General features: G+C 40.1%; 1 protein-coding gene across 4 annotated transcripts in view; it reads right to left on the reverse strand.

Annotated features, from left to right (window-relative positions):
• Positions 1 to 8,135: 8,135 nt before the first annotated feature.
• The window catches only part of Elmo1 (engulfment and cell motility 1), a 553,589-nt gene continuing 534,936 nt past the window's right edge, over positions 8,136 to 26,788 (reverse strand). For all 4 annotated transcript variants that reach the window (XM_046460598.2, XM_046460597.2, XM_046460599.2 and 1 more), the window contains 3 exons: positions 25,855 to 25,937; positions 15,246 to 15,323; positions 8,136 to 9,486 (listed from right to left, as the gene is read on the reverse strand). In XM_046460598.2, coding sequence (XP_046316554.1) covers positions 9,286 to 9,486; positions 15,246 to 15,323; positions 25,855 to 25,937 — 362 coding nt within the window. In that variant the 3' untranslated portion in view covers positions 8,136 to 9,285. The remainder of the gene's footprint in view (positions 9,487 to 15,245; positions 15,324 to 25,854; positions 25,938 to 26,788) is intronic.

Genomic DNA, 26,788 nt, shown 5'->3' on the forward strand with positions numbered 1-26,788 from the left:
CCACACCTTACCTGCCTCCAGTTACCCACTTAGTTAATCTGTATCAGGGGATTAATTCACTGATTGGGCTAAGGCTGATAGTCCAGTCATTTCACTTTAAACCTTGCACTGTTTCACACATGAGCTTTTGGGGGACACCTCATATCTAAACCATAACAGTAACCAGGACTTTTAAATGGTATTTGGTTTTTCTGTGGAAATCACTTATAGCATGGCTTTATAGAATCATGCCTAGAATTTTTTGTTGTTGTTGTTACCAGGGATTGAACTCAGGGGTGCTTAACCACTGAGCCACAACCCCAGCCCTTTTTGTTTTTTTTATTTTGAAACAGAGTCTTTATAAGATGTTTAGGGCCTCGATAAGCTGCTGAGGCTGGCCTTGAACTTTCAATCCTCCTGACTCAGCCTCCTGAGTCCCTGGGATTACAGGTATGTACAACCACACTTGGCTTTAGAATAATTGTTTAGTTTACTTTTGCTGGGAGATCCATTGTTGTGCAGCCTAGGGCCTTGTGTTATATTATTCTCTAAAGTAGGCATTCTAGGACATATGGAAGCTTTGTAAATTTGAACCTGAAAATCATGATTCATAGGCTCAAGGTATGAAAACTTTAGGCAAATCTTTTTGGATCTAGAGTCTAGTCAGACAGATAAGCTTTAATGTTATCTTCCTGTGCCAGTGGAGAGATATTCTTCTTCCCTCATACAACCTACAACTGAAGGCGTAGCCTTTTAAGGATCCTGGCAATTATGGACGACCCGAGTTCAACCTCTCATCCAGTGCACACATGGACTGTCTTCTCCACCCGACCTGGACGTGAGAGCCCATACACCTGTCAAGACGGTGAACATGTTGAAGAGAATATAATTTTCCCTACAAGCCTACTGCTTTGGATTTCAGTTCCCTCCTTATTGCTGGTACTTGTGGATTTTCTTTTCTTTAAGAAAGTTAAGGTTAAATAATTTAAAAATCACTTTTATTATATCAACATGTTTTTGCTGTATTTAAAATTATTTTGGGAAGAGGATGTTTTAGGTACTTCCATGAAACCAGAAGTTCTTTATACTTTATTTCTATTTTAGGATCTCAATATTTTCTTTGTGATAAACTGTTATGAACATATTCTTAAGATCCATAAAGAGTATATTCTTTGCATACATTAAAACATCTATTGAATCCAGTTTAATAATTTTGTTAAAATGTATGTGCTATTATTTAAAGTTGCTGCCTAAGGAATGGTACTCATCAATTCTCTTGTATCTATGTTCAACTTGTGCAATTTTGGTTGGCTTTCTTTTATTTTTTATTTTGGTACTGGAGATTGAACCCAGGGGCACTCTACCACTGAGCTATTTCCCAGCCCTTTTAATTTTTATCAGTTTTTAAAAATTCTGAGACAGAGTCTTCCTAATTTGTTCAGGGCCTTACTAGGTTGCTGAGTTTGACCTTGGGCTTGCAATCCTCTTACCTCAGCCTCCTGAGTCACTGAAGCACCCTTGACATGTGGTTAGCTTGGTCTCCCTGCCTCTAGTCTCACTCTTCCCTAACTAGTGTGATGTTGCCAGTGTGATGGTGGTGACCTTAAATTGCAAGTCTGCTTATGCCACTCACCCAAGCAAAATGTTAGTGACTCCTGGTCAGATGAAGGTTACTCTCCCAACTTTTTGACAGTCTATTCAAGGTTCTTTGCCCTGTTCTCTAAGCTCATCTCTTATTTTCTGTCTCCCATACTCCTCTCTGTTTCAATCATAGATTTCTGCTTCTATCCCCTTAGAAGGGGTTAATTCTTCCTGAAATACCCTTTATCAATTTAGAAAGCACAGTTGGTCCTCTGTATCTGTGGGTTCTGCATCTAAGAATTCAACCCACCATGGATCAAAAACACTTGAAAAAGAAATCACGTCTGTATTGAACATATACAGCCTTCTATTCTTGTCATTATTTCCTAAACAAGACAGTATAACAACTATCCACACAGCATTGACGTTGTACTAGACATTATAAGTGATCTACAGATGATTGAAAGCATAGGGGAGGACGTGCACAGGTTATGCAAAACTACTGTGCTTTTATGTAGGAGGGACTTGAGCACCCATGGGTCTGGTATCCGGGGAGCTGTATAACTAATCCCTCACAGACGCCAAGGGACGGTTGTATTTATGGAGCATCCTAAGTGCAGGTACTGTTCTAAACATACAGTGTAGGAGTGGTAAGAACAACTAGATTTGTTCCTGCTCCTAGGGAACTCACAACTAGTGAGAAAGACAGTGAAATATTCCATCAGTTACAACATGGGATAAGTAGGGGTGACTATGGAGTCCCTCCCTTGATTTTGATGTCCAGGAAATACCTTCCAGGAAAAGGGATGACCAAACTGAGCCTCCAAGGATAGGTGGTGATTGAGCATGGCCATGCCCACCAGAAGCCTTCTTTCCTCAGCCCCTGACGGGTGGTTCCTGCTCATCCTGTCAAGTCCTTCGGTCCTTATGTCATTCAGACAGAGCAGTCACCTTCTGCTCTGTGTGCCAAGTATCTGTGCACTGTGGTCCTTTTAGCATTGATCTGTCTTCAGTTCCTTGAAGGCAGTCCATTTCTTATTACTTTTGTGTTCTGGGCACTTTGCCTAGTGCATAGTGAATGTCCAATGAATGTCCCCTTCTTGCTGTTCTGTTGTTCTCCAGCCCCTGTTCTCTCTTTGCTCAGTACCTGTCTTCCAGCCCTGGAGACACCCTGTGCGTTTCTGAACATTTCTCTGCTCAGTCCTTTCAGACTTCTCTTCTGATTTCTGATTCTTGAATCCCTTTGTCCCTAAATTCAATCCAGGACTCAAATGTCTCCTTCTCAGGAGCCCTTTTTAAAAGTTTTTTTAATCCCTTGAAGGGCTGAGGGGTAACATCCTTCATTCTGCAAAACAGAACAACAAAGAGCACCTTCTAAGAGACAGCTAACAAAGGAGGTAAGTACTTTTAATAGCTTACCTTCTTCAACATTGGGAGCCTAAGAAAGAATATTTTCTTGTGAGAGAATGAAACTTTTTTTTTAAAATAAGAGCTATATAGTCCAATTTACTTTCTTATTTACATAGGTTTCCAGGAAGCCCAGATTTAAGTTTAACACTCAAGTGGAGCAACTATCTTTATATCATGTTTCTCATGGAATTATGGAATTATTTCCCTCCTTTATCTGAGCATGTGCTGGTTATTTTTCTGAAATTCTTTTTAAAGCACTTAACTTGATGTGTTTACTTTACTTATATACAGTCAGAAAATATGTAATTACTTAGAAAAAAGATTTAGGGTGTAATTATGTATTCATATAGGATTATGCCACATGCTTCCCTCCTGAATGTATTTTAAATTGTGGTTTTACCGCATTACCTCACATCCTTAATTCAAGAGGCATGTTATGATGCTTAACTGTTCCCTTCTTCTACTCCCTCTCTTATTTTTCTTTCTCATAAAACAGGCTGAATGGGTTGAAATGTCTGGTTTAGTTCAACTGTGCTAAAATCCTATGCTTAAGTCACCCTGGGTAACCAAAGAAAGACAGAGACTGAAGGAAGGAGTAGGGACAAGAAGGGAAGGGAGGGGACTTACTTTCTGGGCACTGACAGTTTCCAGGCACCTCATGTACAGCCCCCCTGAAGTAATGAGATTTCCATTTCATAAATGAAATAAGAGGCTCACATGGTTAAATGACTCACCCCAGATCTTATTTTTCTGTTTGGAGGAATCCAACAAATGCCTACTACCTCATTATCTGATTTCATTATCATTTCCTAAAATCTCCTGCTCCTCCTCTCTTGCAGAATGTAGGTAACAGCCCTGTTATCTCATTCTGCCTATTCACCCATTCCAGAAGCTCCAGTGCTATCTGCATTGTTCCCCCCCCCCCCGCCATCCCCTGCTTAATTACGTCTCTGCTTCCAGCCCATTCTGCTTTTTATAATAACTTTGCCCCCCTTCCTCTTCCCATTGCTGATACCAAAGTCTGGGGCCCAGTGGTTCTGGTTTGGGGCTATTTCAATAATCTCTTGGCTAATATCTCTGCTTCCAGTTTTCTCCCCCTCTAATCCTTGCCCTCACATGCCTGTTTTGTGATATTTCTGAATGGCGGGTTTGACAACATGACTCCTCTTAATGCACTAATGATCTGGGCCATTTTCCTTGCACGTATCGTGCCCCTTTGCTCTCTCCCATGCGTCCTTCACCAGCTACAAGGAATGGTTCAAGTTTCCTGAGTGGCTGCAGGAAACACCAAGCTCTGTTGGTACTCTTTGCTCCACTTGGAAGGTTCCTCTCTTGATGAACTGGAAAACATCTTCTCCCTTCTAAGACCTAACTGAATTCTCCACTCCTCTCATTTTCTCTTTACCCCACTTTTGAAAGTGGGGGTCACCACCTCCTTTCCCCTGCTCTTCCTTGAATATTCTTATATAATACCATCTACCATGCTCGGCTGCAACTTTTTGGTTTGGTATTTGAGTAAATGACTTCATTGCCATTTCACCAATGGTACAAATTATGTTCTTGTTGTATTCCTAGAGCCTGAATTTTAAGAATGCTTTTGGTTGAGAATGTTTTTGTTTCCTTAAAGGTTTATGTTAAGTGTAAAATATTTTTATAATTCAAACAAAATAGATGAGAGTTTTGTATGTCACAGGCTTACCAACTTTCATTATTAGTGCAGGTAGGCAGAGCGTGCTTGAGTTGATTATTGGAAGATGGTTTAGAATGGACTTGCAAGTAGATCAAGGAAACATTCAGACTTGTACTTTTTATTCTGCAGTAACCATTAGCTTTCCCTGCTTGTTGGGGTTGGGATATAAGCTGTCCCCGCAAAGCTCCTGTGTTAATGAATGAATATTCAGAGGTGAAATGATTAGATTTTTGACAGCTGTAACCTTATCAGTTCATCCTAATTTGATAGACTGTCTGGGTGGTAACTGTAGGTAGGGGAGTTGTGGCTAGAGGAGCTGGGTCACTGGGGTATGCCCTGGAAGATTCATTTCCCTGTGACCCCTTCCCTTGCCTTCTGTGCTTCCTGGCTGCCATGAATGGAGCAGTGCTCCTCTACCAAGCCCTTCCACCATGATGTTCTGACTCACCTTGGGCCCAGAGCAACAGACTCCGCCAACCACGGACCCCCACTCTAAAACCATGAGCCAAAATAAATTTTCTCTCCTCTAAGTTGTTTTTATTGTTTATTTTGGTCACAGTGACAAAAAGCTGACTGACACATTGCCCTTAAAATTATTCACAGGGAGCCTGGTGTGGCGATGCCCACCTGTAATCTCAGCAGCTCCAGAGGCTGAGGCAGGAGGATCACAAGTTCAAAGCCAGCCTCAGCAAAAGCGAGGTGCTAAGCAACTCAGGGAGACCCTGTCTCTAAATAAAATACAAAGTAGGGCTGGGCAGGTGGCTCAGTGGTTGAGTGCCCTGAGTTCAAGCCCTGGTATTCCTCCCTGGCCAAAAAAAAAAAAAAAAAAAAAAGTAGTCACAGGGGTCAAAAGACCCAATTAATTACCCTTCCTCCTATGAGTTCTGAATGAGAGTAAGATAAGAAGTAAAATATCAACAGATTCAAATTAAATGATCAGTTTTATTTTTAGGTAAAGCCAAATTGGAGAACATGACTTGGACTTAATGACAAAATCAGGTTTCCTGTTTCACTTCTGCCTTGGATGTGGCTGATTTGCTTGGGCTTAGAGAACTGTGGGAAGCAAGGGCTCAACGTGAGGAGGTGTGCTCACTATGTGCAAAAAAAAAAAAAAAAAAAAAAAAAGCTTTGGGTGCCTCAGGAGAGAAGTTGAGGTGTTCAGATCGGGCAGCAACCCTTCACCTCACTGCCACAAAATGAAGGAATAGAGAACAATGTCAACACACTCTTAGGATCACACCAGTCTATAGAAAGGTAGGAAAATGATTTAACAGTCTTGGGTATATTCCCAAAGGAGACAAAATCAGCATGTTAGAGATACCTCCACTCCCATATTTATGGTAGCACCAACCACAATAGCAAGTATATGGAATCAACTTAAAAATCCATCAACAAGTACAGAAAGTAGTTAAACTATAAATCTAATAGGGAATCGTTGAACTCTGAATTGGGCCTTGGTGAGCAGAAAACAAAAGTAATTTTGACTACTTTAAACTCAGTAACTCAGTGAGGGTTTTTTTTTCCTTCTTTCCCCCCCCTCCTCTGGAGGTATAGACTAGCATAAACATTCCTCTTTCTTTAACACCCTCACCACATTTTCTTGTAAAAATTGTAATTAGCAAAATTCATATAACAATGATTTAAATTAGTATTTCAAGAATTGTATATTATTCATTTAATTTTAAGATAAGGATTGGAATAACTGATTTCAATAAATATTTTTATTAAAACTGAAATAAACAACTGATGACATTAAAAAAATCCATCAACAGATGAATAGGTAAAAAAAAATATGGTATATATACACAATGAAATACTATACAGCCATGAAAGGATGAAGTTCTGTCATTTGCAGCAATATAGATGGAACTGGAGGACTCATGTTAAGTGAAATAAATCAAGCACAGAGAGACAAACACCATATGATCTCACTCATGCAGAATCTAAAAAAAAAAAGATCTCATTGATGTTGAGAGTACAGGAGTGGTTACCAGAGATTGGGGAGTGTGCAGGAAGGATGGAGAGAGATTGGTCAATGGCTACAATGTTACAATTAGGCTGGAGGAATAAGTTCTAGTGTTCTACAGCATAGGTGAATATAGTTAGCAAAAATGCACTGACCATCTCAAGAGAGCTAGAAGAGAGGAATTTTAATGTAATGTGATGATGACCTAAAGAAATGATAAGTTTAAGGCAATGGATATTCTAATTACCCTGGACTGTTACCTAATGTGTATACACTAATTAAAATGTCATATTGTATCTCAAATGTGTAACTATGTGTCAAAAAAAAAAAAAAAAAGGAAAGAAAAAGCCCTGAAAGTGTTCCTTTTATTTAATAAATGAAAGTAGGAATACCAGAAGACCAGGGGAGAGGTCAATTCTTTCCAGCCAGAGTCACAGGCTAAATCATTCTCTTAAACTCAAAGTCAGATATCTTGGTTCAGGGAATTCTCTTTTTTTCATGGATGGGCTCTTAAATGCTCTAAGTAAAAAATGTTATGACTCTCTTTGTTTTTACCTAATGTTTTTTTTATCACGATGCTGGTTAGAACAATGATATTTTCTGATCCGTAGTCAGACGTGTTATCCATTGCACCACTGGCCCAAGCTTAGAACAATGATATTTTCAACACAAAGGACACATATGTCAATAACGGGAAGTTTAATGATAAGAACAGTTGTTGACTTGACACAAGGGTGTGAGTGCTTTGATGGGAAGACTGACCCTGTTTGAATGACTACGAATTACAAGGGACTTTTTCCTGCAATTTATGGAGTGCTCTGGACCATGTCATCTCAACCCCAGGTCAGTGTGTAATTGCACATCCTGATGGCAGTGAAGAGCAGTCAAAAGAAGCTTGTGCTGTGAGTTCAGTGGCTTGTGCTGCCTATGCCGAGTTCTGCATGCTTGGACTCTTGGGTCAGTCCTTTAAGTTCATGGAGTTTACGATCCAGATGATGTTTCTAGTGGAACTAAACTATGATAATATGAGGCTGTGCTCTGACCTGTAATTTATTAATTCACAGTTAGATTTTAGTTCTGACTTATTTTAGGTCTGTGGGTTTGTATTCTTTTTTATTGCTAAATATATTCCCTAAAAGTTGGGATCTATTTAATTTGATCCATTTTAAAGTTATAATAGTAAAGGAAAAAAATTGTGGTCAGGAGGCAACAATGTAAAATGAGTAGATCAGATTTTTACACAGCAAGTCTCTTTTTCTAGGTGAGTTAAGATGATCTTCCTAGAAGTAACATCCTTTACGGATGCTCAGCGCCTACAATAGCCTATCAGTGGAAGAGGGTCCTTTAGACCAGTGCTTCCCAAACTAAAAACAAAATGTGCACACAAAGCACCGACTCAGAAGGCGTGGGGTGAGGTCCCAGGTTTTGCATTTCTAACAAGCTCCCAGATGATGCCAATGACCAAGGAGACCAAACCCAAGTTACCAAATCAAAACACCAGCTCCCAACTCATCATGATTAATTTTATTCCACAGCATGTTTAAGGGAATGTTATTCTCAGGAGGATGTTTGGGATTAAAATAATTAAAAAAAACCTGGAAAGTACACACATTTATGTATCTCTTCTTTTCATTAAATATATATCTGTTTGGCAAAAAATGTTAGACTCTTTTGTACAAAAACAAAGCAAAAAAAAAAAAAAAAACCTTGCAAATTGTAAATACCTGTAATAATTACAACGATGTAAACTTGGATGTCTGACAGCTTGACCATCCCATGGAAAACCTGTGTTGCAGCAGGTTCCCCAGGAGAAGGTGACACGAAACCCTCGGATATTGACAGCCCGTCATAGAGGCATTTAGGTTTAGTCTATTAGAGATGGAGTGTAACTACTGATTTCATTTGTGCTTTCAGCTAAGAGGCTGGGAGCATGTGTGGAAATGAGGAAGGCAGGTCTGGGCTGGGGCAGGGAGAGGAAGCCCAAGACTAGCTAGCGCAGAGGGCAGCGGGAGGCTGGTCACGGTCACAGTGCAGATGCGGAGTGGGCGTGGGGTCTGTGGACTGTTTGGGAGACCCAGTGCTGGCGAGGCTTACTATGAGCATACTGGCGCTGCCCTTGGGACCCAAAAGGACCAGGGCAAGGCCAAGTCAGGAGACGGGGAGAGAGATCTCAAAGCAGATCTCAATTCAAATGAACCTGGTGACATGAGCTGACCCTCGAGAGAAGGGAAAGGAGAGCATGGCGTTTGTCTTCCCATCAGGTAGCTGCGCCATTTCTTCCAGGCACAGGCCACCGGGTATTCATTCCTTGTGGTCTGGGGCTGCTGGCTTTCCTACTCTAGGAAGGAAGGACTTTGCCTTCCAGGGATTAGGATGGAAATGCCCGATGGCTCTCTTGCCAGCAGTGGCTTTTGGCTATTGTCCCACCAGTGAACTGCAGCAATGGGCAGTGATCTAAAGCAGCGAGTCCAGAAACAGATCCAAGGAGGTGGGAGGGGCCAAAAATTGTTGGGGTTAGAGGTGACACCAAAGAGAGGGTGACCTGCAGCTTCCCTTTACCAAAAGATGATTCCAAAGCACGAGTTATGTTTTCCTTCCTCTCTCCTGTTAGCTAGATTTTCCAGTTTGGGAGCGGGGGGCTTGTCTGGGCCCGGCCACTTCAGTTACAGTCATAGACGAAGTCGTAGTTGCTGGGCTCCTTGGGGATGGGTGGAGGTGCGTCAGGGATCTGGATGTTTTCCAGGTCCAGGAGGCGGAGCTTAATTTCCATGCTGAGCAGGGTGTCCAGGTCATTCCGTGTCAGGTCGCTCATCATGTCTTTCCCAAGCAGCGCATTCAGCCCATCCGTCCAGATACAGTACTGGCAGGGAAAGGAGACAATGGTGATCACTACTGCTGGCAATTACAAGAGCAGTGCAAACAGCTAACACCTAGGGAATACTCAACATTGCTAGGCTCTGCCCTAAGAGCTTTCTGCTACTGCCATTTAATATTTGCTGCTGCCTCTCTACAAATTGGACATTTCTGTTGTCATCTCTATTTTATAAGTTAGAGAGCCGAGGCAGAGAAATTAAGTAAAAGGGTAGTAAGTGGAGTGGGTGGAATTGGAAATCAGGCAACCTGACTCCAGAGTCTTTGCTCTTCCATGTAGAAATGTGTCCCTAGGGAGCAGCAGAGGGTCTGAGTTCTCCACGGTTGTGCAGCACAGTATTGCTAATAACCTACCAGTGCATGCCTGGCTTTAAGGTATGGTGGGATATATATATTCTAACACTCCTGGACTCAGCATCATGCCAAGCTTCCTTCTTTCTTGACTCCAATCATCACTCCTAGTCCACTAGCTAATGTCTGCCTGACCTGATTCCTAGCATGCACAATGCCAGCTCCATTCCACTCTACAAAGATGTTCTTACCTGTGTTTCTCAGTGAAAGGGTAAGGAAACAGCTTTTGGCTGCCCAATGTCTGGTGGCCAACATGGCTAAAATGATTGAGTGATCTCAATGGGAGATGGGAAAGAGGACCATGATACTTGGAGAAGGAGTCAACTTCTGTTGCCAGCATCTCAGAAAACTGCCTGTATTTGGATACTGTGCTTCCCTACCAGGTAGGTTGTCCCTGGTCCTACACAGGGCTCTATGATAGCATTTGCTCTGCTTCCTGCTCTACTGGTCTTTCTTCTAGCGTACGCTCTAGATTCAGTTCTTTCCACGCTTTATTGGGTCAAGTTGCAATTTCAGATCCTGCTTAAGTCTATCCTTGGATTGTGGCTACCTGGGCCACAGAATATTCAAGAATTATAGCCCAGAATATTCAAGCATATCTCAACATAGCATTAAGAGACTGGTGGCATTATATAAGTCTTAAGTCACTGTGATGGGATGGAAATCTGCCATGATACACGCCAATGGCATTGTTTTTTGGGCTGAAGTGCACCCCCTGTGTGAGGAGTGCAGCAGTGAACTGTTGGACTTTGGTTCTGCCTTGGCTATGTGATCTCAGCCAAAGCATTTAACCCATCTAAACATAGGTTTAGTGCTAAGGGATTTCTGGAAGCATTAGTGTCCTCATGAATACCTCAGCCAGATTCTGAACATGTCTAACCATCTGTTTCCTCACAAATAACCTTGATAGAAATAGATACCTAGTTTCTACCCTGGAGATCCTGATTTTTTTTTGGTTTTGGATGAGGAAATTTTATCTGTAAAAGCTTCCTAGATAATTCTGATGAATATCCACATATGGGTACCACCAAATACCATGCTCTCAAAGTTCACTACCAGCTCTGACACCATTTCATGGGGAATCCCCCAATCCTGCTCCTATACACAACTTTACCAGCCCTGGCCAGACTCCTGGTGCATATTAATCCAGAGGGACATTTTTTTGAGAAGTGACCTACAAAGAAAATTTTATTAAAAATGATGTTGAACAATTAGAAATCTTGTAATACTTACTTTGAGTTGGAATTATTAGTATCAACTCATGGTATATGTTATCTCAAAAAAAAAATCACAACTTCTAGTTATGTCCCCCAAAAGACCTAAAGATAATGATCAAGTGTTAAAAATCACACCTCATGTCCAGATTCTCATAGCTACCATTTCCTATCACAAGTAACCAAGGGTTTAGAGAGAAAAGGCAGGAAAGATGAACCTGGTGTATCTTGTCATAGCAGAATGCAGAACATTATCAAAAACACAGGGTCATGTCATTAGTATCCATAAGCCAATTTGATGGTGTACCTACTTGCCCCAGATAGAATAATTTGGATGCAAACATTGGTAATAACTGCAATATACTGACACAGATATGTTTAAACCCTAACTTTAGGGTAACCAAATAGTTGATGAGTGCTGGGAGCCATTAGCCAAGTAGGTATGACAATTTCCTTGCCAGCGTACCCCATGTTGCAGTGACATTGAATGTACGTGACCTTGCTCAAGGACCAAGGCAGATTAGGGTGTTCCCGGTTTTAAGATAATCATGTTTAGGGCGTTCCCAGTTTAGGTTCCAGGTTTAAGGTTTAAGATTATTCCTGCTGGGAATAGGGCGTATCCTGCTGCCTGAGTTCCCCTTGAGTTCTCACGGGATTCAGACAGTATATTTTGGAGATAGAAGCCCAGTGGAGGTGGATTTTGGGCAGAGAACGTGGATTTCCCCAGAACGTGATTGTAGACGGCTGGTGTGAGTTCGGGAATAAAGAGTTGCTGTTTGAATCTACAAGCTGTGTGGTGGCTCGTGATTGTGTGCCCAGCCAGACTGCGGCATTTGTGCCCAGCCAGACTGCGGCAGATGAGGCCAGTTTCTCTTTCTATATCCCACTAATAAATGAAGACAGAATGACAGAATTGAGATATCAACCTTTGGCAACTCTAGTGGATTCAAAGATTTAGGCAATGACCATCAGTAGCTGCTAACATTCAAAAAAGAAAGACAAGAAGTAGAAAACACTATTGCTACTGCTTAAAAATTGAGCCTGACTTTCTGGTCTTCAAAACACCAATTTATAGGCAATATTAGGAAGAGAAGAATATATAAAATGACATTGCAGTCTGTGGAGGGTAGAACAACATCTCCCTGTCAAAGATATCCACATTCTATTCCCTGGACCCTGTGAAAATGTTATGTTATGTGGCACAGGGAATGAAGGTTGCCACCAGATGACCTTAAATTAGCAGATTATTGGAAAACTGGATTTTCCACATGTCCAATGTAGTCACATGGGTCCTTAATTGAGAGAGAGGGGAGAGGCAGAGGGACATTGACTACAGAAGAGGAGGCTGATTTGATGAGAGGGCTCAAGCTGTCACTGCTGCAGATGGATGGAGGCCAAGGAATGCAAGAGGCATTCAGAAGTAGGAATGATAATTTGGATTCTCCCCTGAGCCTCCAGAAAGGAATGCAGCCTGTACCATGTTGATGGTACCTCAGGCACATCTGACTTTCAACCTCCAGAATTCTAATCTAATAAATTTGTGTTGTTTGATACTAACAGTCAGTGGTAGTGTATTGCAGTAGCAACAGTAACAAATACAAAGAATTATAATCAGCACAATCTTAGACTATTGACCACATTAGAAGAGTAATGACCTGGTATCTTCAACAAGTAACTTGCAAGGAAGAGAGAAGCACATGCACATTACTGTGAAAGAAAGAGAAACAGAGAGGGACTAAAGATTCAGAGAGACCTAAAACTTGGCAACCAACTGAAGTGTATGCATCTTAGTTAGATTCTCATTTGAACAAAGTATAAAAGAAAAAAAGAAACATGCAAGTTAGACAACTGTGGATGTCTGAGAGTTGACTGTGCATGATGATATAAAAACTACCACAAGAGTCGTTTGGACTGGCAGGAAATACTGAGCTCAACTCTGGCTCTGTCCCTCTAGTGTAGGGGTTAATGGGAAGGTTTCAGGAGAAAGACTGCCAGGGTTCAAATCCTAGCTCTATCACTTACTATTTGAGTGATCTCGAGAAGTGTTTTTTTTTTTTTTTTAATTTGTTTTTTAGTTGTAGATGAACACAATACCTTTGTTATTTATTTATTTATTTGTTTGTTTGTTTATTTATTTTTAATGTGGTGCTGAAGATTGAACTTGGTGTCTCTCATGTGCTAGGCAAGTGCTCTATCACTGAGCTACAACCCCAACCCAAGTTTCTTAACCTCTGTATGCCTCATTTGTCTTTTTTACAAAATAGGGATACTATTAGTTTGTTTCTCGTAGAATTACATAAGGATTGAGGTGATCCACACATAAAATTATATATCTATACGTTTATATCAGTATTTATAATCTGTAATAGGGACTGGCACAGGATGATAGAGGCTAGTTATAATTACTATTATCCTTTCTGTTGTTGAGGTCTTCAGTTTGGGAAACCTTTCTCCCCTCATTTGATAAATAATATGTGTAATAGAACTTTCCATTTTATGGAGTGATTGTGAAAATAAGATGAAGTAATCAATATGCAAGTGTTTTGAAGAAGCTATAAGAATTCATAAGCATATGCTATCTCTGTCCTCGTTGCCTCTATAAGAAGTGACAGGAATAAAAATCTAGCAGTCCTAGAGCATATATTCTTATCTGAAATTAATGTACTTATGCAGGGGAAAACAGCCTTGCATTGATTTAAATTACAGCTGACGTTCTACTATTCTGAGTAGTTTTCTATAATGTTCTATACATTTTGAATTTGGTGGCCTGTGTATAACCACTCTTTTACTTAAAAACAGAACTAGTAGGACACAGTGTCTATTTTCAGAAAGATGAAGACAACGTCTTACCCTTCTGCAAACTAAATGTCAAGTGACACAGAATTATATTTAAGCACCATTCTAAATGCAGGATTTGTGTCTAATCTTTCCTCTTTCTTTGGGATGTACGATTTTATTCAAAAGCTTCAAACCAGTGAAAACCAGATACTAAAGACCTTCTAAATGAGCTACATCTCCTAGGGGAAATGAGGAACAAAAGTCAGATTTCACTAAAATGTTCCCTTCCCTTTCTAAAACCTGTTTATGCAATGACATGCAAAACAAAAACTTGAATGGTATCGTCTAAAAATAAAATTTTCAAGCATGATGTTGGGTTCCAGTTTACAAGAGAAAAAGTTAAATCAACCATAACTGCTACTTTGTCTTACAAATGCATTTTCCTAGATTTATGCTAAACCTTTTAAATATAGCTGACAGCGTGCTTCAAGAAGAGAAACAAATTATACATATAACAAGATGTCAAAAAGGAATAAAAGCATCTTGGAAATAAAATTCCAACAGCAGAGACAGCCCTAACCCTCTTAAAATAGCTTGAAGAAACTTGGAGAGAACCTACTTCATCAGATGTTTTAAAGAATAGAGACTAGTTTATCTTGGGAAAATCCAGACCAAAAACCTAAACATTCAATGAAAACCAAAGCTCTAGCCAGGGCTGCTTCTTCCTCTGGATTAACAATTATGCCTTTGCTAAGTTTGAAGCATTTGTACATCCATTTTCTTTATCATTATGCTATAATTTGGACCTTAAATGTACCCTAAAGTCTCATTTGTTAAAGGTTTGGTACCAGCCTGTGGTACTATTGGAAAGTGGTAGAACCTTTAAGAAATGGAGCCTAGTTGAAGGCAGTTAGGCCATTTGGAGTTGCCTTCAAGGGGATATTGGGACCCTGGACCTTTCCTTTTCTCTTGCTTACTTCCCAGTCACCATGAAGTAAGGAGCTTTCTCTTTCATAAGTTTCCTGCCATGATGTTCTGCTTTACCAGAGGATTCAAAATCATAATAGATTCAACCAGCCACAGCCTAAAAGCTCTGAAACCCTGAGCCAAGATAAACCTTTCTTGCTTGTTAAGTTGATTATCTCAAGTACTTTGTCCCAGTAATGGAAAGCTGACTAGCACACATGAAATATCAATCAAACTACTAAGAAGTTGGACCTGTTATAACTGGCAATTTTTAAAGAGGTTTCTAGTCTACCTCAAGATAATAAGATTCCTCTTTGTTCATGATTATTTTGGGCAGATTTCAAAAAAATTTTTCTTCTTTTCCAGTATTTTTCCTTGTGCTGTTTTTCTAGAAACAATATAACATTCTGTAATAAATCAACCCCACTGAGACTCTTACCTCATGCTTGTCAGGAGCAATGAAGTTCAGTTGGCAGTTTGAGTCATACAAGATGGAGAAAGCAAGTTCAAGCACCTCCTACAAGAGATCCAAGAAAACACTACATTAAAGAAGATTGGCATTTTCTTTTTACAGTTATAAATGGCTGCAGCTTGAACATGGAGTAGGGCTTGCTGCCTGTCTGGATAAGAGAAGCAGCAGTGAAGATAGCAGGAAGAGGGGGCATGCTTTTCAAGGTTTGCAGCATGAATCCTTCTCTCCATTCAGGAGAGATCTGTGGGAACCACCTGATCTCTCATAACAACCATGTAGTAAGTGATGTCACTACCCTTATATGGGGCAGAGTTTAGAGAGGTTAAGGCCACATGGCTCCAAAGCTGTTCTCTTCTTCTTTCTGCAGTATCTCCATCCCAGGGAGACATAGCAAACACTAAACTCTCCCACAAGCAGCAGCATGAAGGGCTGCTCTACCTTCTATCACTCCCAAACAGACAGAGGTCCATAAAGGTCTGACCTCCCCAAAACATAGAGGCTATCTCCAAGGCAACGAGCCTTCTGGGTGAACCCAAATCTCAATGGCTGTCCTTTGCCCTTTGCACTACTGTGGAGCAAATGCACACACAGATTTTATTCACTAGAGGCTGCAGGATATTAAGGAGAAGCATGGGTTCAAGTGACTCATTCACTGTGGAGGGCAGACCGCGGGCCAGGCCCAGAGTTCCAAGAACCAAATGACACTTTCATTTCACTGCAGCTAAATGACTTTGGCCAAGGTGCTGAGTGTCAAGTCTAAAATGTAAGTTAAAAACCACTTTTCTAGGCATGTAATCTACCAATATCTAGCACCATGATCATCCTGCTGGCCTGAGCAGTCAACAGGATGGAATCTCTGGAAAATGAGAGTCCTCAGTACATCCCAACACCCCGTGGCTCCAAATCTGGAGGAGAAGGGTCAAGTGTATCCATACCCCTCTCTTCTGTGGTGATCTGGGAGCTGCACTGCTCAGTAACTGCCCCAGGGAACATTCTTTCTTAGGGAGCCAGACTTCTCCACGTCATTCTCCACCTCAATACGTGTCAGAGGATTTGCCTTTGGTGAGTGACCCCTGGCGCCAATGCCCCAGAGAAAAGGTGGAAGGCAACCCAACAAAGTCAATGCCTCCAGATTTCAGAAGAATTAAAGAATTTTGCCAAAATAAACTCCGAAGACCTACTGTGAGCTGGATTCTTTCTCAAGAGAGTCCACCAAGAAGCTATTTCTGGTTCTCGTGGAGTTCCTGTGTGCCATTGCTCACCTCCAGCTGTTCCCTCATCGAGAGGAAGCAGCTTTAGTTCTGAGGCCAGACCTTCCAGAATCTCACACTCGAATGGCTTCCCTCACTCCACCAGAAATAGAAGGAAAGAAGGATGTTGTGGCATGGAAGCTATTCTGAAAAAACACTCCTCCATTTTTTTTTTTGTTCTTTTTATTCCTTAGGATTCCATGCAGGTCTCTGCCCAGTGAAGATGACATGTAAAGCAGCTCCACCCAAACAAATAACAAACAAATCCCATTTTCCATTAAGTTCGGCACCTGTTTCCATAACCGTATCTCACAGGTCTTTTAATTTAGAATTAAATCATCATAGCTTTACTAGTAGTAGCATCAATTGATATTATCCTTAAAAAAATAAAGCAATACACATCAAGAACCAGGGAATCCCCCTCCTGGGGTTATTCCAGAAAGAATATTCAAAAGCAAGCAAGTTACATATTATTATCTGTAAGAACATTATGACAAAGTAACTATCTCTCTCTTCTTTGGGTACTAAGGAAATCACAAATTAGCAATTGAAAGAAATATATATGGTCAGTCATTCAGTAAGATAATTATGAACACCTGATATTAAGTGAAAAGCAGGAGAAATGAACACTATGCGCACACAGATCATAATTATGGACAAAGTAGACAGACTACTAGAGACCAGTATGTGAAATGAAAATTGTGTTAAGGTGCTGGGATTATAAATATTTTCTCTTCAAAATATTTTTTTTCCAATAAAACCTTGAACTCTAATCTCAAAAATTCATAAAAATTATTGTTGGATAAGGAATGTTGTATAAGCAACTATTTCTTTACTCATCGGAGAGTCATTCATTAGAAAAACTCTGACTCATTCTTGAGAGAAAGGAGAAGATGGGCTTTGCTTTTGAACAACCAGTCTGGATATCACAGCAGCACCAGGGGACTTTTCGTGGTAAACAGGACAAGGCAAAACTCATCAAAATCTTTCTGGCTGAGCCTGGATGACAACTGCCACTTTGCTCAGGGAAATCGCATGGCCAATCACCCCTGGTGGCAGCAGCTGGTTTGAACATCACCATGGCTGGCCCGGACTGTGAGCTCCTGACAAGGTGCTGAAGTCTCCTGAGACCAGGGTATTGGCAAGGTCAGCGCTGTGACCCTGTAACACTTTCTCCTCTGCAGAAGGATGGAGAAGGAGGAGAAATAAAGGGGTGCGCTGATTTTGGGCTTTGCCCTTGTATGCCTTACTTAGGATGTAAATGATCAGAGCTGTCCTGACCTAGATTGCTGATAAACACAGGCAGGAAATGGGAAATTCGTGAGAATGTCAATCCCCACTTTAATTTCACTGAGGCTTCCTGGGAGGGTGGGAGGAATTAATTCTCTGAACCACAGGCCTGTGTGAAAGGGTGCTATCACTTATAATGGGTTTTATTGACGTCTTCAGCTTGCTGTCATTGAATCATTGGTGGAGGTCAGCTCTGCAGCACTTGGAAAAGAGAGGCTGCTGAGCTGGGAGCGATGGCGCCTCTCAGGCCAACACTCTGGAAGATGCCACCTGTCCAAACTGCCTGGGAGGGAGAAAGGCGCCAGGTGGTGGCTGAGAAGGCTGTCACAAAACTGGGGCAGTGTACTCCTCAGGGGCTTCCAGCCACAGACCACAACAATCACACAGATATCTAATGCTCTGGGGCTTTGCTGCTCACTTCCGAAGGCCTTTCATTCCCTCTGGATTTAATTCAGTGAAAAATCACACCCAGGAGCAGTTTATCTCCTCCCGTTTTGCTGACACACACCTGCCAGCCTGCCATGTGGAGGAAGGTTCTGGATGGGCTGAGTTCTAGGGAAGGGGGGGATCATCCTTCTATATCCTCAGGTCTCTCTATATCGTCAGGTCTCTGACTTTGAACTCAGTCCTCTGGCCCTGGGATCAGTGACAAGGCACACTGGGTCAAGGATGTTCAGAGAAACAGCACCTGGGTGCAGAAAGTGTATGAATGCATTTTCTTCCATGAGTCAAAAGATAGACTGGCAATACAAGAACAGAATCTTATGCAACGTATTTTCAGTGCACAGCACTGGTTTAGGTTTTAGGGCAACTTAACGTATCTGGACATTTTACCCAGCATCCCCTTAAATACATTGGTTCTCCATCTATCCAGATCATCTGGAGGACAAAGTATGTTGATGAAAGACACAGGATGGAATTTGGCCTATGTGTGGGTGTTAAATATGGCCCCAGAAATAATAGTAGATTTGATAGCTATAGTGCATTGCTGCTCACCTATATATCTGTGAATCTGAGTTTCTGTTTTAAAAGGCAAACAAATTTACTCATTCGGGTAGTGCACAGTAGAAGAGGCTGCTTTTTTTCAGGCACCTATACCTTCTAGGCTTCAATCCATCTTAATAGCATTAACCTCTGGTTCTCCAACCCATTTTCTTCTCCCTGTCCCCGGGTATCCTAGGCTCCCAATTCACTGGTTCCCAGTTAAAGAATGCTCTTTCACACATGGAGAGGCCCCTGGGCCTTTTGACATGCTGTGTCCTCCTCCTGGAAAGTCTCGCCCTCATTTCTCCACCTGGCCAATTCCTTTTCAAAACCCAGCTCAAGTGCCATTTCCTCCATGAACTATTCTCAACTCTACTACTCTGTTTAAATTAATTTTTTGGTGTATATGATGAATTGTAATTGTACATTTATAAATAAATCATATCAGTGGACACCTAGGCCCAAGGCCAGGTAATATTTACCTTTGGATTCCTGGTACCTATCACAAAGAAGATGCTGTATGAATAAGGAGTGCAGTAAATCTGAATAAAAGTCTTTTTAATTAAGACGAGGGTTTCAAGCCAACTCTAAGACATCACCTTCTAGGAAAATCTGTTTCTTATTTAAGATTTAAGAATTGTATTATAAAAGCAAAAGCTGGGTTCTGGAATGTTGGAAGATGCTAGCTTCACTTATAACTAATATTCTCCTATCTGAATCAGGATCCAGTGAGATCCGCCCTCTGATGATTACACGGTGACGGTCTAAGCTCCAAATCCAGTGAGAGAGCACTGCATGTCCAAGTTAAGCCACACAACAAGAAGTCAACTTATTTTATAAATTATGGAGTTTGAATTTAGAATCCTTAATCCTTAAAAATCGAAAGTCTTACAATTGAATTTCCACCCACCCATGACAATTCCTTTCAAATCTCGGTCAGAAATTTTCCACTCTCTGAGAAGAACCTGGCATTTGTTTCCACAGAGGTTTGCCTGTTGAACAGAGCTTTGTTAAACACTTAGATTCTAAGCTCCTGGAGGCTGGGCCATGTCTCCCCATTGGCCACCCCATACCCAGTGCTCATCAGATCTCAGGCACCTCAATGCTGAATGACTAAATGTGTGAATAAATGCCTCTACTATGGAGGGCCAGTTCTCTTCATCTCTTTATTTTCAGGGCCTTGGACAGTGCCAGAGACATTAGCAAACGTTGAATAGGTGAGAAGACTGCTAGAGACTAATATTTTTCTATTAATAAAATGTCTCTTTTGTGGATTCTAGTAGATGAGTTTGCCTTGCTCAGCAATTAAGCCAACCAAGTCCCGGGGCACAAAATGTCAGAAGCTACGGAGTTTCTGGAGATTCTGTGGGAAGGGTCAACAGCAAGACTGGGTTGTTGCCCATCCTATACTTAAAGATCTCCTATGGACATATTTTGGCTAATTCTCCTTTGAAGCTGCAAGTGTCCCCTCTCTTACTCAGAAGTCCCAAAAGTAGGGAGGAAGGGGCCTCTGGGTTCCTAGAAGGAAGGGTATGGGTGTGGGGAGTTGAGGAAGAACTGTGGATTTCCTTTCTTCTTTTTGACATTTTGCCTAAAGAAGTAGGTATATGATCCAAATGTTACAGGACAAGTAATTTTCATGAATATACAAATGAAAATCCAGACTGATGGAGATACTGCTGTCCTCACTCCTCAAGTCAGATTGAAAGAGGGTGGTGGGTGGCCAAAACATCAGGGCCACCGAGTTCAAGAAAGCAGCTTCCATTTGCAGTCTTGTTTATGTGTTTAATAAAATGTACCCCATCCACCCACCCATCCACCCATCCACCCATCCATCCTTCCATTTATTATGAGTGCCATGACAATAATAATAAAAAAGTTTAGGAAACATCATGGACTATGTTAATAGACTTTAAGGGAAGAGGAATGAAAAGTAAGAAGGCCAAATCCACACACATATATATTATGTTCAAATGTGATCATCCTCTCCACACCTGTTTTGATCTTGGCAACTTGTGTCTTTTGTTGTTAGGCTGGAAGAGAATCAATTTTATTCATCTTTTCAACGACCCAGCTTTTGCTTTGTTATTTTTCTCTACTATTTTCCTGCTTTCTGTTTCATTGGTTTCTACTCTAATTTTTATTATTTCTTTTCTTTTGCTTGTTTTAGGCTTAAATTGCTCCTCTTCTCTAGTGACCTAAGATAAAAACTTCAATGATTTGAGATTGTTATTTTTTCTCACATATTCACCTAATGTTATGAATTTCTCCATAAGCACCATTTTTTACTGCATCCCACACATTTCAATAAGTTTTATTTTTATTTTATTTGGTTTAAAACATGTTGAAATTTTTCTTGAAACTTCCTCTTCAAACTATGGGTTATTTAGAAGTTAACTGTCAGATTTCCAAATATTTGGGGGATTTTTAAAATTTATCTTTCTGCTGTTGATTTTTAGTTTGTGTTTTGAAAATATACATTGTTATTTTTTTAAGTTTAAAATATATTTTATGGTCTAGAATGTGGTCTATCTTGGCAAATGTTTCCTGTGAGCTTGAGAAGAATGTATAGTCTTTTGTTTCTTTGGTGGATTATTTTATTAATGTCAATTAGATCAGGTTGATTAATTGTGCTGTTCAAGTCATCGATATACTTTTTGATTTTTTGCCTGCTTGATCTATCGATTACTGACGATGGAATGTTGAAATCTCCAATATAATAATGGATTTGTCTATTTCTCCTTTTAATGCTATCAGTTTCATGACTCGTACTATGAAAATTTCTTGTTAAATTCATATATGTGCAAGACTGTTATGTCTTCTTGGAGAATTGACTCCTAGATAATTTTCTTTGTTCTCGAGTTTGCTCTGCCTGAAATTAATATAGCTACTCCAGTTTTCTCTAGATTAGTGTTAACATGGTATGTCTATCCCTATCTAGTACTTTTAACCTATCTTAGCCTTATATGGCAAGGGGTTTCTGGTAGACAGCAGACAGTTAGGTCTTGCTTTTTTAAAAAAAACTGACAATATCTTTTGATTGATATAGTAGAACACTTATTTTTAAAAGGATCATTGATATAGCTAGATTAATGTGGATGTGTTGGTAACTCTTTTCTATTTGTTGATTTTGTTCTTTGTTTCTTCTTTTTTGCCTTCCCCTTTTTAATTACTGTCATTCATTTCACTTATCCATATGCTGTAATCATCAATGCATGCTTACTATTATAACCTTAAACAATGAGTAGTCATTATTTTCATTTATTGTTAACACATCTTTTCGATGTGTTAACAATAAAAACTAATATTTTTATTTTACCTTTATTTATTCTTTCTCTGATACTCTGTCCTTTCAAATGTAGATTCAAGTTTCTCATCCTTATAATTTTCCTTCTGGTTGAACCAATTCCTCTAACATTTCTTTCAGAGTAGGTCTGCTGACAATGAATTCTTGTCACCAAGTTTATCTCAGTTTTTGTTTATTTGAAAAAAACCTTATTTTCCCTTCTTATATGTGAGTAACATCACTGGATTTAATATTCAAGGTAAGTGGGCTTTGTTCTTTCAACCATCTGCTCCAATCTACTCTCCTTGCTTGCAAGTTTCTTATGAGAAGAAACTAATTCTTATCTCTAATTCTTATCTTTGTCTTTGAAGAGTAAGGTGTTTCTCTCCCTATAGCTTCTTCCAAATTTTTCTCTCTGCCTTTGGTTTTCTATAGCTTGAAAATGATATGTTTAAGTGTGGGTTTTTTTTGGTGTATTTATCCCTGCTGGTGTCCTCTAAATTTTCTGGATTTGTGGTTTGATGTCTGTCATTATTTTGGAAATTTCTTGACCATTATCACTTCAATAGTTTTTCTGTTTCAATCTCTTTCTTCTCCTTTATTCTTGGAATTATACATATGTTATGCCTTTTGCAAATGTCTCATGGTTCTTTGACATTTTGTTGTGATTTTTTATTTTCTCTTTGCAGTTCAATTTAGGAAGTTTCTACCAACTCAATTCATCTTCAAGCTCATGGAGTCTTCCCTCAACCATGTTAAGACTACTCATGAGCCCACTGAAAGCATCCTTCATTTTCATTACAATGTTTTTAATTGATAGACTTTCCTTTGGACTCATAAAGTTTCCGTCTCTGTGCTTACATGACCTCTCTGTTCTCACACATGATCTACTTTTCTCCATTAGAGCCTGTAACATTTTATTTTAAATTCCCCACCCAACAATTTAATATTTATGTCATACTGGAGTCTGGTTTTTATCATTGCTTGGTTCTTCAGATTTCTTTTTCTTTTTCTTTATTGGCATGCCTCTAATTTTTTGTTAAAATATAGACATGTTCTATCCAGTAATAGGAAATAAGATATTTAGGTCCTTAGAGTGATAGCCTATGCTAAATTGGCAAGGAACTGGATTATGTTTACATTTGTTATAGTTGTTAAGTGCCAGAGCCTCCAAAGTCTTCTTGTGTCATTGTTTTTGTGTCCTTTACTGTCTCTGGTTTGCCTAAGTAACTCTCTTCAGAGAGGCAGTATCTTGCAGATCTTTCATCTACAATCCACTATTATTACTTTGGAGTCTGAGGATGTGGCAATGAGGTTTAGGGAAGATATATAGTATTCTATAATCTTCCAATTAAATCTCAATCTTTTAGGGGCTCTTTGTCTTGGGGATGTCAGTTTTCCAATAGTATAGCTTCTCTAGTAGTATACCTTTATTCCTCCTGTCCCTTCCCCTTTTCCTTGGCTATAAAATTCCCAATTAATTTCTTTTAGACCCTGATTGCTGTTGACTATGTCTCTTATCACCTCCAACCCCACAGTTGAGATAGGGATGAAATCAGATAAATTCCTTGCCCCTAGTTGGAAAAAGGCCTGGAGAATTAGGACTTTTTAATTAAAGGGGCTCTGGAATATTTCATAACTATTCTTTCCCATCCCTGACTGTGAGGGATCTTTCTCAAAGAGAGAACCTCCTGAGGTTTCTGAAATCCATGGAAGTATACCCCACTTGCCAATGGAACCTCTAGGAGTTTCTTTCTCTCAATATGAGTCTATACTAAGCCTGAAGAAATTCATCTGAAGTATCACAAGTGTTCCTACTGTTTAGGAACAGTAATCCAGTGGATTCTGCTCCAGGTAAACAGATCTTGGTTGTGACTCTCTTGATGACCCTGAGTCTACATTTCAGGGTGATGGTTTGCCTGCATCTTCAGCCCTCTGAAAGGTTCAAGAAAAGTTGTTAATTTCTAGTTTGCTCAACTGTTTTTTTTTGTTGTTGTTGTTGTTGTTGTGGTTGTTTGTTTGTTTGTTTGTTTTACTATAAGGATGGGAGTGACAGTTTTCAAGCTCTTTACATGTTGGGGATGAAGCAGGAAGTCTCTCTGATCTATTTTACTTAATTCCTTCTGTCTCTCTTCAGCATGCTTGAGAAGTGGGAGGCTGTCCCATGGCCAGCTAGGGCCTTCTCTGGGTTAGACTCCTATTGCTGTAAATTTCCTCTCGTTTTCTGCTAGGCTTCAAACATTGTATAACCAGGGCTCCTTAGCTGGAACTGAGCAGAGACAGTGCTCTCTGAGATTGTAGAGGGAACACTGATGTGCACAGCATATGGTAAACCCTACTGGTGTTACAGGAAGGCAGTGCCACAGGAGGCAAATCATGAAAGTGGGGACCTTGTTGCTACAGTTAAGGATGCTCTTTGGAATCTGAAGAGCTGCACAATCCCTGTTGTCCCACACACATCATGGCAAAGAGAGACATGGAAATCGCTATAGGTGCTGTATAACTGGTGATCTACAGACCCTGGCCTCTGAGACATGCCCTTACATCATTATTCTTGTCTTTTAAGTACATTATATGACAGTGTTCTGATGGGCTTGCTAAAGGAGGAATACACATGGACTTGGGAAGAGTTACACACATAACTTAAGAAGCAAACATCTTGTGATCAGCTTCCCTGGCTGCATCAGCATCCTTCTATTAAACTGAATGATAATTTCATTGTAGTTTTGTTTTCCTTAAGTATAAATAGGGTCATCTCACAAAGACCTAGATTCCCCTTTATCTGACAACATTTGAAATTACAGACCATTTATTTTAATTCTGATTAATAAGGATGTATGTGACATTGTTTTCCTCTTAGATACTGATGCTGGAAATAAAGAAGCAACCTATTGACCCATGTGACACTTTTGGCGCCAAAGTGTCTAGAGCAGCCAGACAAATCTAGATACTTTTGTTCATTGATGATATATATATATATATATATATATATATATATATATATATCATAAGATACCAAGAAGTATAAGAAAAGGATTGGCTCCTCGATGGCCCCTCTGAAGGCAAATCCCTCCAAACTGGGGACAAAGAAAATTATTCCATCTTTCCAAATAATGCCCCCTGCTGTACCCTCTGTAATGAAATAAGGACTATCTATCATGGTGGCAGCTGGTCGGTAGACTAGGAGGGGTGGTGAGAAATGTGCAATGGGAAAGAGGCTGAAGCAATATAACAAGCTGGGAAATTTTCCTCCTTTCATCTGGGTTTGAGATTTTTCACAGACTATTTTTCCACAATGTTGAATGATACCAGGTCCCTACAGTTTTCTGAAATTTTTTGAATCATCTGGTATCTGCCTTTTCCAGGCCCCATTGACCCCCACTCCCCCAGCAAGGTTGCTGTGGTTCCAAGTTGGGAAGGGAGAATGAACACAAACAAAAGTTTAAGAGAAGCCCTAGAATGGACAGGGATGTGTAGAGAAGGTTGGAGATGCCAGATAAGAAGAACCAGGGCAATTCCCAGGGTTGGAAGTAGATGGGAAGTGAGAGAATGGAAGAGATAGTGGGCATTAAAAAAAGTGCTGAGGGAGAGAAGGAGTAAGGGTAAGAGGTACAAAATGAATCAGGAAAGGAAAAAGGAATGTGACTCTACATAATACACACACACACACACACACACACACAGAGCTATAAAGGAGGGCTGAGACATCACAGTCGCTGACTGTACTGTGTAGATAGAACTATTTGCAATAATTTGGAAATCATACCTTGTTTTGTTTAAGGGCACCTTTCTCTTTCATGTGAGGACAGTCCTTTCCCGTCACCACAGCTTTGATATCTGCCACCGGCACTGCAATTCATAAAAGAAAATGAAAGTAATGACACCATTGAAAGCTTCAGCATCAATAAAGAAGCAGAACTAAGCACTGAGTCTGCTTCCACATTTGCTGGTCCCAGAAATGACTGCAAAAAAGAGACAAGAAGAGTGGTGAAAAAAAGAGAAGTCAGGCTGTGTCCCAGGACTAGAGACTAAAACACATTCTTATATTCTGGTAAAAACGCATCTGTGGGGAGAAAGAACTATGTCCACAAAGTCTGCTTCACTAAAACAAAGACACTAAAAAAAAATACCATTCTAGGAGTGTTGAAGTGATGGCATTAGAAGCAGCAATGGATAACAGTGATTGTAAACGCATCAACAGATGAGCACTGTCATTACAGAGGGCTTCTGTGTGCCAGGAGCAGTGCCAAGTGCTTTTTCCATGTCAGTATCTCTTTCTACAGCATCTGCATTTATGTAGTTTCCAAGTTTGGGATAAAGAAGGAAAGCAGCCTTATTTCAAAAAACTTACCTGACTCTCAACACTTCTCAACTCTCACTCCTTTATCTCTCCCTATACCATCTCATTATTTCTTGGGACAATTCCAAGAAGTAGGTGAGATTATCCTTATTTTATAGACAATGAAATTAAACGGAAATAAAGGAAACCTTAATCAGATAGGGAATTCTTAAAATAATGCAGTTAGATAAAATGATGTTATCTCATGTCTTAGGAGGTGGAGGAAGATAAGAAAAGATGTGAAAACGTCTCTGCATTTAAAACTTTTGTTAAAAATCAACCAAGAGAAGATAGTAGGAGGCTGGTTTGAAACTTTAAGGTAAAAATGCAAAGTCATCCCTCCTTCTCCAATCACTAATCC

Source organism: Marmota monax, unplaced genomic scaffold (genome assembly GCF_021218885.2).
Source record: "Marmota monax isolate L192 unplaced genomic scaffold, Marmota_monax_Labrador192_F-V1.1 WCK01_AAM20220418_F8-fsc00107, whole genome shotgun sequence".
Lineage (NCBI taxonomy): Eukaryota > Metazoa > Chordata > Mammalia > Rodentia > Sciuridae > Marmota > Marmota monax.